The sequence below is a fragment of the Rhineura floridana genome, chromosome 7 (genome assembly GCF_030035675.1).
Source record: "Rhineura floridana isolate rRhiFlo1 chromosome 7, rRhiFlo1.hap2, whole genome shotgun sequence".
Lineage (NCBI taxonomy): Eukaryota > Metazoa > Chordata > Lepidosauria > Squamata > Rhineuridae > Rhineura > Rhineura floridana.
Genome location: NC_084486.1, coordinates 101,114,492 through 101,129,890, shown reverse-complemented (window position 1 = coordinate 101,129,890; position 15,399 = coordinate 101,114,492). Strand labels below are relative to the sequence as shown.

Here is a 15,399-nt window from a genome sequence, read left to right as displayed (position 1 = left end):
TACAACTGTATGTAACTGAAGTATTGAGTTTTTACATTATGATGTGAGAAGTGCACAAGTGTAAAAAGATTCCTAAATCTTTTTGGTACAGTTAAAAATCTTTCACTAATATGAAAATTGTTGAGAAACATTGATAACACAATAATTTAACCAGTGTGGAAAAAGTAAATCTGGGGGCAAGCTTTTCAATTTCTCTTGCACACTGAAATTTGATTATGAAAAAACCATACCAGTACAGCATTATCATTGTTCTGTATTAATCTGCTCATGGGCTGTTAACAAGGCAAATAAACTTCTTAAGACCCAATTTTCAACACTGGCTTTGAAGTTAAAGCATCCCAACAATGTTTCAACATTGTTTCAACAATAATTGTTGCTTTTCTTGTACCAAAATTACAGGATTGCACAAATTTTGCTGACCTCACAAATTAATTGTATGCCTCAAGCATTTATGTCCAGAATGACCGCTTGTGTACTGTATTATATTAATACAAGCTTGATGTCTTGTACCGTTTAAGTTGTGTGGCTCTCATTGTGCAGCCTCTTTATACATAAGAGAAAATGTTTTTCTACAAGATGATCTACTATGTAAACAGTCTGCTTGCATCAGAAGCTAAATAATGATAGAAGGCAGTTTAAATCATTTCTTTCAGTTCCTGGTGGTTTTGTTGTTTTTTGGGGGGGTTAGCTCATCATCATTAGACCTGCTGGGCAATCTTAAACATGTTTACTCATCAGTAAGGCCCTCTGATCTCAGTAGAATTTAATCCCTTGTACATAAGACTGGAGTATTGCAGCCCAATATGTTTATCCTGAAATGCCATTACGTTCAACAGGGCTTACTCCCAAGTAAGTGTGCATAGGATTACAGCCATAGTTGGATACATCATTTTCACTTTTTATCATGGGTTGTCTTTCGATAGTCATGGCTTTGGAAAATGGAAATGAACTGCCTCCAAGTCGATTTGGACTTATGGTGACCCTATGAATAGGGTGTTTGTGGTAAGCGGTATTCAGAGGTGGTTTACCATTGCCTTCCTCTGAGGCTGAGAGGCAGTGACTGGCCCAAGGTCACCCAGTGAGCTTCATGGCTATGTGGGGTTCGAACCCTGGTCTCCCATGTCGTAGTCCAACACTCTAACCACTACGCCACACTGGCTCTCAGTCATTCCTTTAGCAAGATGCAAAAACATCCATAGCAAACTCAATATAGTTAGCCAGATTCCAGCCTCAGAATGGTGTGGCTGAGACATCCTCAGTTATCAATTGAAGATTGCTGTAGAACTGGTGCTTCTTTTAAAAAGAAAAAGTATTCATTTGAATAAGCGCTTGTGCAATTATAACGAACTTTTAATAAATTAGGATTGGAAATTTTTCCTCCTTGCAGTTCTTCAGTGGTGTGCCTACAGTAACTCTTACAGAGCCCCCTTTACATTTTCAGTTCAATTTTCCATCTTCTGTGTGGTGACATAAATGTCTACACTAATGTAAAAATACAGTATTCCAGGAGTATTAATGTGGTGGACTATGTTCAGTGCAAGTGTCCTGTTCTCTGGTTGAGCAAAACTTGCACAAGATCTTGCCTTCTTTGTGAATATTGTGTAACTTGACAAATTCACCTGCATCCAAGTAATTTTGACTGCTTGATTTCATGTTTATCTGTTCTAGATAGAGTTGCATTTAAAACAGTGGTTGCTGAACTGGTACACTAGTTTCGGTTATACTTAAGCTCTCACCAGATGGGGAAGAGAGTCTTTTTGTCCAAAGATTCTTAAAAGGTATGGGTCAATTCCCCACACACACACACACACACTCTTTTGGCCACGTGAAGAGATAGTGCCTGCTTTGAAAAAAATGTGGATTCTGAAGGTGGAAGAGACATATTAGAAACACAATCTTCAGACTTATGAGATGGGGCAAAAATACATTTGGGACTGAGAGAATGAGAAGTTTTTATGCAGTTTCCTTGTGTGTCCCTCTGTATTAAATACATGACGTGAAAAATGCAGACTATTTTGTAGTTTGCATTTAAGTCAATGGGTTTTGTTAATGTTTCGTATATTTTACTGACTTTCTACTTCAGTCACTGGTTATCATAGCAATTAATGTGTCATTAATTCCAGGGATACAAGTATGACTACATAACATACACTTATACATAAGCAATGTGTGTCTGATCTCCAAAAGTTATTACAGTAAAACATTATTTATTGAACTTTTCCCACACAGCTAAATAGCTTATGAAGGGTATCTGAAACCACTCTGGGATCATGGCCCTGTTCATATGGACAGGACAAGAAATGTATGTACTACTTAGTGATTAGGAATAATATTGCTGGAAAATAGACATCTAGTTTCACTACCAGTAATATGACTTTGGCATGCCATCCCTCCACTACTCCACAGAGCTCTATAATACATTAGTGCTCTATTACAAGAATAAGCTGTTGTGCAAAGTTACAGTTAGTATGGTTAGTACTGCATTGATTATGCTGAAAGAATGTATCCTGTATTATAGCTGAACTGCCTGTAGGACATACTTTTTTCAGTATTGAGTTCATCTTGTATGCAGAAAGCTTTAAAAATAGTGGTCTGAGATAATTGTTGGCATGCACTTTATTGCATGTTAAATATTTTGATGTTTGAGTGGCATGCTGCTCATTTGAGATCCTGAACACATCTTCATTTGGTACCTTCGTGTTGGAGCCCATTAGTCTGAATGTTTGTTTTTGAAGCACAGTTTTCCAGCCTCTGAATTTCTTGTCTAATTGAGTTTTGTATACACACACTCCCCTTTTTGCTGCCAGTTTATTCCATTTCAATTTGAGGGTTGTAGAACCCAATCCACAACCATGATGTACTAAGTTGACCATTTGCACTATCTGTCCCCATTCGTTCCATTGCCAGCAAACAGCAGGCATAAAGTGGATCCCAAGCACATACTGCTCTGCCCTGCTGCTGTGAAATAACCAGCAATGCTGTTGTGACAGATGAGAGTATTTGCAGCATGTTCCAGTGAGGAGCCACAAGCCTGTGGCATTCTGTCCTGTGACTATAAATTGTTTTGACTTCTTTCATTAACAAAGGCAGCAGTTGTTGCACAGTCTTTGCATCACAGGAATTTGTCTGGAATTTCCCAGCACTTAGGCAAGTTGAAAGATACACAAACAGAGCAGGAACTTCCAGAGTTGTGTTGCTATGACAGTTGTCTTTTATGATGACATCCCAATAATGGAATGTATTGATTTTATTTATTTATTTATTACATTTCTACCCCGCCTTTCTTTTTCATGATTGGAACCCAAGGCAGCTTACATATGGTTCCCAGGCAGTCTCCCATCCAGGCACTGACCAGACCTGACCCTGCTTAGCTTCAGCAGGGAGCTGGCCAATATAGATGAGTCTATAAATGCATAACTTAAACTATTTGCTTAATAGTAAGCTATTACTTGTGCTGCATATACACCATACATTTAAAGCACATCTCCCTCCCACCCGAACCCTGAGTACTGTGCTTTACCCCTTACAGAGCTACAGTTCCCAGCACTATTAACAGGGCTGTGCAGTCGGAGTCGGAAGCAATTTTGGGTGGAGTCGGAGTCGGTAGAAATGTTCTGACTCTGGCTTCAAAATAAATTTTGATTGACAATTTTTTTAAAATATAAATTCAAAATGTCAAAGAAGCTTCCCATGAAGTCAGCTGTAGTTGAGCATTTCACCATAACTCAAGATGGAAAACATTTTGTGTGTCAGTGTCAGATGAAGACAAATGCTGTGATGCCAAGATCAGCGCATATTCAGGCAGCAATAAAAATGCTGCTATGAGAGCTTCCAATTTAAAAAGACATTTACAGCCCTTTCCAGGCCTGTGGAGTTGGAAGCAATTTTGGGTGGAGTCAGAGTCGGACAGTAGCAAAATAGAGGAGTTGGAGTCGAAGGTTTGGCATACTGACTCCACAGCCCTGACCATTAACGAACTATAGTTCTCAGGATTCTTTCAGGGGTATGTGTGCTTTAAATGTATGGTGTGTGTGCAGCCACAGTGCTGCTTGGTTCAAAGCTGTTTTTAAGTGGGAATGAGTGAGAGAAGTTAGCATACATTTCATAATATCCGAGTATGGTTAGCAGTAGTAATTTAGTTTATCAATATCCATAAATTGCAATTCCCCTTTCAGTTGAAAACAGATATCTTGCCTGCATCTCTAGCTGGTTGAGAAGAGTGGTGTATGCTTGTGAAAGCTTGGGGGGGGGGAAGTAAAGTGACTGGGAAAATTGATAATCAGGGTATATAAACTTTGGGTTTATTGGGGTTATTATATTTAGTCTTCTAAAGGAGACCCAACACTTTAGGTGGTATTCAACTTAATCCTTGTGCTAGGAACAACTTCAGCTAGCACAGGGGGATTGTTCCTCTACGCATACATCAGGCCATTCCCACATCTGCTCCAGAGCGTTGGGGGAACTGCCACAACAGATTGGGGGTGCAGAGGGAGGAGAGAAGGAGAATGTTCCTTTGCTCAAGGAAAAGCATTGTGCTGATGGAACACTCAATTTAGCACTACATAGATACAAGCCTTGATTTCTGAAAGCACTTTCGGGCAATTTATCTGTCCTTCCATTGTTCAGTCAGAATGGTCAATCAGGAAATCGAATCTGGTTATGTGCCATATGACTTGCAAGGATGTAAGCATATATTACTTTTGTTAATTCCACAGAAATATTGTCTTATTTTCTCACAATTAATATTTATTGGGTTAGATCCACACTAAGTTGGATGCACTTAGTTCCCATTGAAATTAGTAGAGCTTAAGTTAGTTAAGACTAACCCTTCATATTGATTTCAGTGGGACGAAAGTGTGGCTAACTTAGTCTAGATTCAACCCATAGTTCTTTGCATGCAGTGCAAGTATTTTTGTGGTTTTTATACAGTGCTGTGAAAAAGTATTTGCCCTTTGTCTAATTTTCTGTGGTGTTGGGGGGGGGGTTTTGGCGCTGAATGATGTCAGATCTTGAACCAAAACGTAATATTAGAGAAAAGGGAAGCTGAATGAACAAACAACACAAAATTTTGATACTTATTTCATTTATTTATAAAAGAAAGTTAGGCAACACCCAATGCCCCCATGTAAAAAAGTAATTGTCCCCCTATTAACTCAACCCAACGAAAGGAATTATTAGGGGCAGAAGTTTGAATACCTTGATAAGCAATCAGGCCTGCTTTGGGCCAGCCCTGCCCAATATAAATCTGACTAACTGTGGCCCTTGCCATCAGATTAAAGTTGCCAGCACACAGGTTCCAAAGCTACATCATGCCATGTCAAAAAATTCCTGAACACCTCCAGAAAACAGTTGTTGATGCATATCAGTCTGGAAAGGGTTGCAAAGCCATTTCTAAGGCTCTGGGGCTCCACCGAACCACAGTCAGAGCCTTATTGACCAAATGGAGAAGGTTTGGGACAGTAGTGAATATTCCCAGGAACGGCCATCCTGCCAAAATCTCTTCAAGAGCAAGGCGTAAAATCATCCAGGAAGTCACAAAGGACCCCAGAACAACATCCAGGGATCTGCAGACTTCTCTCGCCTCAGCCAAGGTCAGTGTTCATGACTCCACCATCAGAAAGATACTGTGCAAACATGGGATTCATGGCAGAGTAGCAAGGTAGAACCCTCTGCTCACTAAGAAGAACATGAGTTTGCCAAAAACATAAGAACTAGAGTTTGCCAAAAAGCACCTGGATGATCCTCAAGAGTTCTGGAACAATATTCTATGGACAGATGAGTCAAAGATGGAACGTTTTGGGCGACATGGGCCCTGTTATGTCTGGTGAAAACTAAACTCTGCATTCCATATGAAAATCCTCATACCAACAGTCATGCATGGTAGTGGCAGAGGCATGGTTTGGGGATGCTTTGCTGCATCAGGACCTGGACGACTTGCCATCATTGAAGGAACCATGAATTCTGCTTTGTCTCAGAGAATTCTACAGGCGAATGTCAGGCCATCTGTCTGTCAGCTGAAGCTGTGGCGCAGCTGGGCCATGAAGCAAGACAATTATCCAAAACGCACAAGCAAATCTACATCAGAATGGTTGAGGAACAAGAAATTTAAAGTTTTGGAATGGCCTACTCAAAGTCCAGACCTAAACCCCATTGAGATGTTGTGGCAGGACCTGCAAGGAGCAGTTCATGCTTGAAAACCCACCAATGTCACTGAGTTACAGCAGTTCTGCATGGAGGAGTGGGCCAATAGTCCACCACAGCACTGTGAGACACTCATCAGGAACTACAGGAAGCGTTTGGTTGCGGTCATTGCTGCTAAGGTGGCGTAACCAGGTTTTGAGTGTAAGGGGGCTTTTTCACATGGGGGCATTGGGTGTTGCTTTATTTTCTTTAATAAATAAATGAAATAAGTATCATCATTTTGTGTTTGTTCACTTAGGTTCCCTTTTCTCTAATATTAGGTTTTGGTTCAAGATCTGACAACATTCAGTGCCGAAAATACACAACAACGCAGAAAATCAGATGGGGCAAATACTTTTTCACAGCACTATATATTCCTTTCAGGTTTTTCAGTTGACTGGTTCAACCATACGTACACTTTTCCCAGCCACTCATGTAGCAGCTTGGGGTGCAGGAATGTTAGATTAGGGAATAGCTCCCCAGCACCATAGCTGCAGTACAATTTGAGGAATTCTGAGGCTCCTCTTAATTAAAAATATGATTTTTCTTCACCTATATCCTATCTATTTTGGTCTTGAGCTCCCCTCAGAAAATCAATATGCTGCACAGCTTTCCTCTCCTTCCCCTTCATTCTGTAATAGCAGTTGTCATACCATATCATAGGGTTGAACAGGGAGGTAGAGGAGATCATGGTGACAGCTGCTTCTGTCCCAGGCAGATAGTTGAGTGTTGGAAGGGACACATCTTATTCTTTGATGAATATGTTCCTTCACATGCTTCCAACAAGAAGTGCGTATCCTTATATGGCTAGTGTTCAGCCCCTGATCTTTCCCCCCCACCTGCACCTCATGAATGCAAGTGCTCACTGTAGTCAGGGCTGGCCTCAGACATGTCGGAGCCCTTGGGCACCAGCTTGTCCTGGCGTGTGCACGCCTACCTGTCTCTCACAGGGAGAGAGATTCTTCTGCCTGCCTGTTCATTGGCTCCATCTCTCCTGTCTTTTGTGGCTGTGCGGGCTACTACGTGTGCGCATCGCTGCCATCAACCAGGATGGCGCTGGAGGCTTCAGCCCTTTAGGGAAACCTCAGCCGCTGTCTTGGTTAATGACAGTCCTGCAGGCACAGCCCGCGCAGCCTCCAAAGATAGAAGAGACTGGTAGGTGGAGCCAGTGAATGGGTGGGCGGAAGAAGCTCCCTCACTGCAGTCCGTGGCAGCTACTCCCCCACCCTATAGACAGGGACCTCTATGGCTCCAGGGGACCTCAGCCAGGGGCCGACCTGGCTGTCCTTTGGGACGGGCCCTGACTGTAGTGTCTGCTGGCTGCAGTGAGTAGCAGCAGCAACCACAGGGGTAGCCAAAGTGGTGCCCTCTAGGTATTAAAACTACAATTCCCACCTGCCAGTAACAGTCAGCAGTGTGGGGTGGCATTCCTTACCTGGCTTCCCGGTGCCAGAGGTGCTGCTGGTTACTGAGATAGCGAGGCAGCTGGGAGGCTGTCTCTGTGCAGGTGCAGTAGCAGAAGTGTTGGATTGACTCTACCACTGTGCCTGCACCACACCAATCTCCTCACCCCTCCTCAGCAACCCCAACATTGGAAAGGCAGCAAGTCCAACATTGGAAAGCTAGGTAAGCCACACTGCCCTGCTGACCATAACTGCCATCTGTCCCACCAGCATGGCCGTTGGTCAGGGATGGGGGCAGTTGTAGTGCAACAGCATCTGGGGGGAGCACCATGTTGGTCATCCCTGCCTTAGTGGAATCAGTTGGTAAGCATACATTGGCTGAAGAAACCTAACACTGAATGCACACTACATGGATTAACTGCAGTGTACTACATCTGCCACAACTTAGAAAAGGACGGTCAGTTCCTTAATAAATGTGTGTGCATTTTCAGAGTACATACATTCATAGATCTTGGTGCTTCTACCTTCCATTTCTTATCGCTGACTCTCTTGCACAAGGTTCTAGAGCACATTTAAACAATAAAATGGCACCACTTTCGCTTCTCCAATCCACTGTAGGGTAGATTGTGACTCACTTGGGTTGCAACCCACCAGTTAAAGGCCTTTGAACTAGGTCATGGTCCTTTGCTTCAACACGATTGCTTTAATAAACTTGTTTGCTTAAATATAACTGGCATTTGAAATGCCATTTTCCAATGGAAAAGGAATGTACATAATAAACTGGTTTGTTCAATTAATGTTTATCCTCCTCCTAGGTTTGTGAACTCAGATTTGAAGTTTTAAAATGATGAATGCTGATAACAAAGATGCCTTGAAAAATACCAGGACTGTACAGCAGCTTATGCTATGTACAGATGTTTTATTCTGTCACTGAGGAGCTGAATTCTGAACTCTGAAAAACAATTAGAGCTCATTGAAAATATTTTATAAGAGTCATTGACCTTAAAATTGTTCACTCAAAATGAGTGACTATTTGGAAATGGCAAATGCAGAAAACATGGATATTCAGATGAAGAATGAACAAAATCTGGATGCTCTTCAGGAAGATATTGAGATGAATGGTGAATCAAGTGCAAATGATACCAGTGAAAATTACTCCAGCGGGCATCATTCACATATCAACGAAGGTGAAAAAAATGGAAAAGAAGCAGTTATGATTATGGAATCTTTAGACTGCTATAAAAGGTACTGATACTAAATAGTTGTTCTGGTCCTATAAATGTGTGTAGCAGAGATCATGTGTAATTTGCACTAATGTAACTACAGAATCATCCAATATGATGTTGTGGAAATGCCCTATTCATCAATCTATTTATATGGAGACAACTGCATCAGTCTGTTTATATGGAGACAATTGAGGGGTTTCCCGGTTTTTAACCTAACTTGAAATATTTCAGGGAACTGTATAATGAATTTCACTTTCACTATTGTTGAGCCAGTGTTCAGTTTATTGAACCCAAGCCCTTCCCTTCCTGGCTGGGACCAGCTGGCTTCAAATCCTGATTGATTATATAATTTGTGGCCTTCAATTTGCCATGATTCTAATACAAGGGTAGCCAATATGGTGTCCTCCAGATGTTGCAAGTCCCATCAGCCCCAGCCCTCATGACCAGTAGTTAGGGATGATGAGAATTGTTGTTCAGCAACATCTGGAGGTCACCACATTGACTACCTCTGTTCTAAATACATCAAACTAAGTACAGTGTTTAATGTAACAAATTGGCTTTGCCTAATCTAACTAATTGAATTGTTATCCTTGCAGCTAAGGTATTATTAGCCTCTTGGACACAATCCTAAATTTGCAATTAACTAAGTTATAATCAGAGTAGACTCATTTAGCGAGATCCAAGCCACCCATTGGATTTGGGTCTGGTGCTGCATTAAGAATGGGGCTTCCACTAGTCAAATGGCTGCTATGTTAGCAGGCTGCCGCAGTTGGATCTCACACGTTGAAATGAATGGACCTAAGTTTAGTCGGTGTCACTAATTTCAATGGGACTGTTCTGAATATAAGTAACATTGGAGGCAGCCCTTGGAAAATAAACCATACTGCGTATTTTTGAAATTTTCATATGAACATAAAGTCTATGTAATGCAGAAATAATTGTCTAAAAGCTGTGTATCTCTAATATATATCCAGTCAATCACTTTGTATTTCTAATTAATAAACATTTAAAAACATGGATTTTGCAGAGTACAAAGCTACATTAAAAACCAGAATTGTTTTTGTTCACATTATCTAGCAGTGAACCATCTTGTAAATCTAAAACCCAGAAGGAACTAATAAAAACATTGCAGGAATTAAAAAGGCATCTTCCTCCTAATAAAAGGATCAGAGGCAAACCTAGTATCCTCGCAAATCTGAAGTATGCACTTGGGAGCATTAAGCAAGTTAAAGGTAATTATATGGGGCATTTCTGTTGTATTGGGGAATTGAAAACTGTTGTCAAGCTACAGTAGAAAGCTGCATGAAAGATTCTGAACTAATAATTGTGTCACTTAGTATCATGGTATGATTCCTCTAAACTTTTCTTTGTTTTTACCTTTTCAGTTAAAACACTGGTGGGACTTGCTTAATATATATTCAGTATGAACATATATTGTACATGAACAGTGTGGAAGTATTGCAGAGTTAAAATTTCAGATTGACAGGATGTATTTCTGTCTCACACACACACTCACACAACAAACAACACTTGTTGCTTGAGAGCTGGTGTCAAACTGGGGGGGCCATGTTTCCCTCTACTTGCTTAGCAACCAGAGGTAACTGAGGATGTATAGAAAGAGCTGCCTGCTTAGGGGGTTTTTAAAGCTACAGTAGGGCCCCGCTTTCTGGCGCTTCATTTCTCGGCGCTTCGCTAATGCGGCGGTTTTGAATTGTATCCATGTTCCATATGTCCAGCGCTTGTTCCATTTTTGTGGCAGAAAATTGCCAGAATACAGAGAGATGCTGAGTGCACAAATTGATGGCATCAGACGCCCTTCTCGGACTCAGCTGCTGAGAACGTCATCAGAGCTTGAAAACGTTCCTTTTTTAAACTACAGTTGGTCTAATGGGAGTTGTAGTTCAAAAAAGGAACCTTTCCAAGCTCTGATGACGCTCTCAGCAGCTGAGTCCGAGAAGGGCGTTGGGCAGCATTTTATTGTCAAGGGAGGCGGGGGAGGGCGAGTGAGCAGGCGGGGGGAGGACGAGTGGGCGAGGGAGCCAGCGGAGGGCGAGCGAGCAGGCAGGGGGGAGGGCGAGCGAGGGAGGGAGGAGGCGGAGGACAAGCCAGGGAGCCAGCATAGGGCAAGCGAGCAGGCGTGGGTGGGTGGGCAGCTCCCTCCCTGTGAGCTGCAGCGGAAGGGGAGCACTACTCCCCCACCATAACGAGGGTGAGCGAGCGGGCAGGGGGAGAGGACGATGCTATCAGCTGGAGCACGGGGGCTGAGGCTACCTGCGCCACAGCTGATCACACCACAGGCTCCCACCGAAAAATCACTGAAAAGTGGAACATCTATCAGCTGTAATGTGGGGAGCTTCAGGGACCAAGCGCTGTCAGCTGGAGCTCCCCGCGCTACAGCAGATTGATGTTCCACTTTTTGGCAGTTTTTGGGTTTCAGCAGGGGTTGGGGCCCTACTGTACTGGAAACCTTGATGATAGAATGTACGCTCATGAGGATTCCCTCAAAAGATACACCATTTTAAAATTTAAGACAAAGAGTGAGGGAAAAGAAACTCAGTAGAGCAGCTCTCAAGAGCTCCTTTTGACCTTTATTGTGGTGACATTGATAGCATGTCTGTGCCTTATTCCTACAATATGTAAATATGGAGTCACTCTGTGGTGTGGGATGGTTCTGCCACATCTGTTGCTACTTCCCTGTGTCTCCTGTGCAAACCTTGTCCCCAAACAGTCTTCAAACATGGCAGCATGTGAGCATTTCTATCGCATAACTATTAACATACAGTCCTTCTTCAGTAGGGAGAGGAGGTGGATCTCCTTATGCTTGTCAGATTCCCACAGTGAAGGAGTGGGAGGTGGGAGGTATTCTCTAGTTAAACATTCAGGCCACTTTGTGGTTCCCCATGCTGTGTCATGTTGTCAAGGGCATTTAAACTCCTTGGAATAAGAACAATGTATTGTTAAGGTCAGAAACAACAGTTGAATAGGCTGTTTCTGGTTTGTTGCTTGTACGTAATACAATTAGGTGCAATTATTTTTCTGTTCCGATTAGGAGACCGTATATCTACATGATTGTAGTGAGTTTAAACAGTACCATTTAAAAGTAATCATTGCTTGTTGTTTTCATGTAGCTAATGACTATCCTTGTGGTCTTGATGTATTGTCCTATACTGTGGAAGATATTGAAAACATTACTACAGAATATATCATGAAAAATGCTGTAAGTATCCTTGCCCGTGACCACATGTGCAGATGATCTTTTTAACACTGAACTGGAAGTTGTAGCACTTTGTGGTTTTTAATTGCAAGCTTCTCCAGACATCATATTTTTGAATCTTAATAACAGCATATACCATGTTAAAGGCGAGCCATTGTGATGTAGTGATTAGTGTATTGGACTTGGCCTGTCAGATGTAGATTCAAATCCCGACTTGGCTATGACACTCACTGATGATCCTGGGCCAACCCCTCTTCCTCATAAGAATGGTGTAAGAATACAGTGGTGGTGTGGAACATATATACCCATGTATGCTGCTTGAGCTTTTGGGACAAAGGGCAAGATAAAATGGTTGGAAATGAAATAGATAAAACCTAGAAAACCGTTGCCTTCTTAGGTAAGACACATACCTGCCACATTCTGAACAGAAAATGTTCTTGGCCTAGTTTCAGTAACTTACAAGGTATGTTGGTGATTGACATCTTGCCATTCTTTTGTAAGCTTCCACTACTTCCAGAGGAAATTCACTAGCATTAGAAAAACACTTGGGGCTGATCAGACCTAACTCTCCTAGCTATGAAACCATACTTAAGAAATAAGAGTCAATGGTAAGCCATGAGAACCTGTCCTCTCTGAGTAGCTGAGAAATCTATTACAGGCAAGTGACAATCTGCAAGAGGCAAGGAGGAATGTACTGATTTATTTATTTATTTTATTTTATTTATATACCGCCCTAAGCCCGAAGGCTCTCTGGGCGGTGTACATAAAAGGTAAAAGCAGGCACAGTATATAAATACAATAAATATAATAACTCAAAAAACAAAAACACACAAACAATACGAGAACCAAACAACATCCAGAATACAACATAGTAATAAAATACTGTAAAAATACACTTTAAAATGCCTGGGAGTATAAAAAGGTTTTCACCTGGCGCCGGAAAGATAGCAGCGTCGGCGCCAGGCGCACCTCATCGGTGAGACCATTCCACAGTTCGGGAGCCACAACTGAAAAGGCCCTATTTCTAGTCACCATCCTCCGAGCTTCTTGATGGGATGGTACTCGGAGGAGGGCCTTAGATGTTGAGCGCAGTGTATGGGTAGTTTCATATTGGGAGAGGCGCTCCACCAGGTATTGCGGTCCCATGCCATGTAAGGCTTTATAGGTCAAAACCAGCACTTTGAATTTAGCCCGGAAACAAATAGGAAGCCAGTGCAGACGGGCCAAAACAGGTGTTATATGAGCGGACCTTCTGGTCCGCATCAACAATCTGGCCGCTGCATTCTGGACTAACTGTAGTTTCCGAACTATCTTCAAGGGCAGCCCAACATAGAGCGCATTGCAGTAGTCCAATCTAGAAGTTACCAGAGCATGAATGACTGAGGCGAGGTCGTCACTGTCCAGATAGGGACGTAGCTGGGCTACCAATCGGAGATGGTAGAAAGCATTCCGTGCCACTGAGGCTACCTGAGCCTCAAGAGACAGGGAAGGGTCGAAAAGAACTCCCAAGCTACGAACCTGTTCTTTCAAGGGGAGTGTAACCCCATCCAGAACAGGGTGAACATCCACCATCTGGGCAGAGAAGGCACTCACTAACAGCGTCTCGGTCTTGTCTGGATTAAGTTTCAGTCTGTTAGCTCCCATCCAATCCATTATCGCGGCCAGGCAACGGTTTAGTACGTTAACAGCCTCACCTGAGGAAGACGAAAAGGAGAAATAGAGTTGCGTGTCATCAGCGTACTGGTGACAACGCACTCCAAAACTCCTGATGACCGCACCCAGCGGCTTCATATAGATGTTGAAAAGCATGGGGGACAGTACCGATCCCTGTGGGACTCCACAATGGAGAGTCCAGGGTATCGAGCAGTGTTCCCCAAGCACTACCTTCTGTTGACGACCCACCAAGTAGGAGCGGAGCCATTGCCAAGCAATACCCCCAACTCCCAACTCCGTGAGTCTTCCCAGAAGGATACCATGGTCGATGGTATCAAAAGCAGCTGAGAGATCAAGGAGAATCAACAGGGTCACACTCCCCCTGTCCCTCTCCCGACAGAGGTCATCATACAGGGCGACCAAGGCTGTTTCGGTACCAAACCCAGGCCTAAAACCGGATTGAAATGGATCAAGATAATCAGTGTCATCCAAGAGTCCCTGGAGCTGGCCGGCCACCACCTTGTAGCATCGTATGCCATCCCCAAAGTGGTTACTCTTCTTACTTGCTATCCAAGAATATATGCTTTGGACTGAAACCTCAAAGCTGTATTTTTGTTACAAAATAATTAATGCAAGCAGATGCTAATATTCTAACAAGGAAAAATGGTAAGCTTACCATGTCTTATTACTTGAAAATATTTGTAACTCACAAAATTTGTGTTTGACATTTTCCTAGACTGAACTGGTTTTGGCTGATTGGACACTTTATTGTGTTTTTAGGATATGTTTGCTGTAGCTGTTTCTTTGGCTACTGGGAAACTTCTGTACATCTCTGATCAGGCTGCCTCTATTCTCCACTGTAAGAAAGATGTATTTAAAAATGCCAAATTTGTGGAGTTTCTGGCACCTCAGGATATCAGTGTGTTCTATAGCTCTACTACTCCATACAGATTGCCATCTTGGAGTATTTGCAATGGAGTTGGTAAGTGTGCTAAAATGGTTGAAAAGTGTTTCCAATAATATATGTTGAACTCACTATTTAAAGGAGCAGTTTACACCCTTTTAATATAATAATTAATTTATCTGGGGCATGCTTTTGTCTTTTTACTACAACTTCCATCATCCCTGACCAATGGCAATGCTGGCTGGGGCTGAAGGGAGTTGTCTTTCAAAAAATCTGAAGGGCACCAATTGGGGCAAGCCTGATCTAGCTCTTTGTGGCTCTTTTCATTGCTGCATGTTGAGTAGGAGTTTACAGCAGTAAATTTGTGTGGAAGGACACAGCTCTATTTGTTCCCCTTTAAAAACCGTGGACAAATCTTTTGGATCACAAGTCATTCAGCGTCACCCTATGCATATTTACTTGGAAGTCTAGCATGTGGAATTTACTTCCATGTAAGTCTGCATAGGATTCCACTTGTAGTGTTTCTTGTCACTTTTTAACAAAAAAATTTTTGGGAGGGGCACATCTGTATTTGAGTCATTAAAAAGTATTAGAATATGGCTTTGCAGGTAAGGGATTTTTCTTTTAGCATTTTGCTATTTTTAATCATCACAATAATTAGTAACTATTAGATACAAATCTTTTATATTCTGATTTGTTTTGTCTCATTTCATCCATCTAACAAGATGATTAAATATTCTGACATACTCCAGAGTAGTCACTGTGTTTGTCTGTTGCCACAGAGCCAACAAAGAGATCTGTAGTACCTTAAAAGACTAA

General features: G+C 42.2%; 1 protein-coding gene across 2 annotated transcripts in view; it reads left to right on the top strand.

Annotated features, from left to right (window-relative positions):
- Positions 1–15,399, top strand: part of PER2 (period circadian regulator 2) — a 41,787-nt gene that overhangs the window by 9,072 nt on the left and 17,316 nt on the right. For both annotated transcript variants that reach the window (XM_061636723.1, XM_061636722.1), the window contains exons 4-8: positions 1,669–1,778; positions 8,399–8,828; positions 9,887–10,041; positions 11,938–12,026; positions 14,457–14,658. In XM_061636723.1, the coding sequence (XP_061492707.1) occupies positions 8,605–8,828; positions 9,887–10,041; positions 11,938–12,026; positions 14,457–14,658 (670 nt within the window). In that variant the 5' untranslated portion in view covers positions 1,669–1,778; positions 8,399–8,604. The remainder of the gene's footprint in view (positions 1–1,668; positions 1,779–8,398; positions 8,829–9,886; positions 10,042–11,937; positions 12,027–14,456; positions 14,659–15,399) is intronic.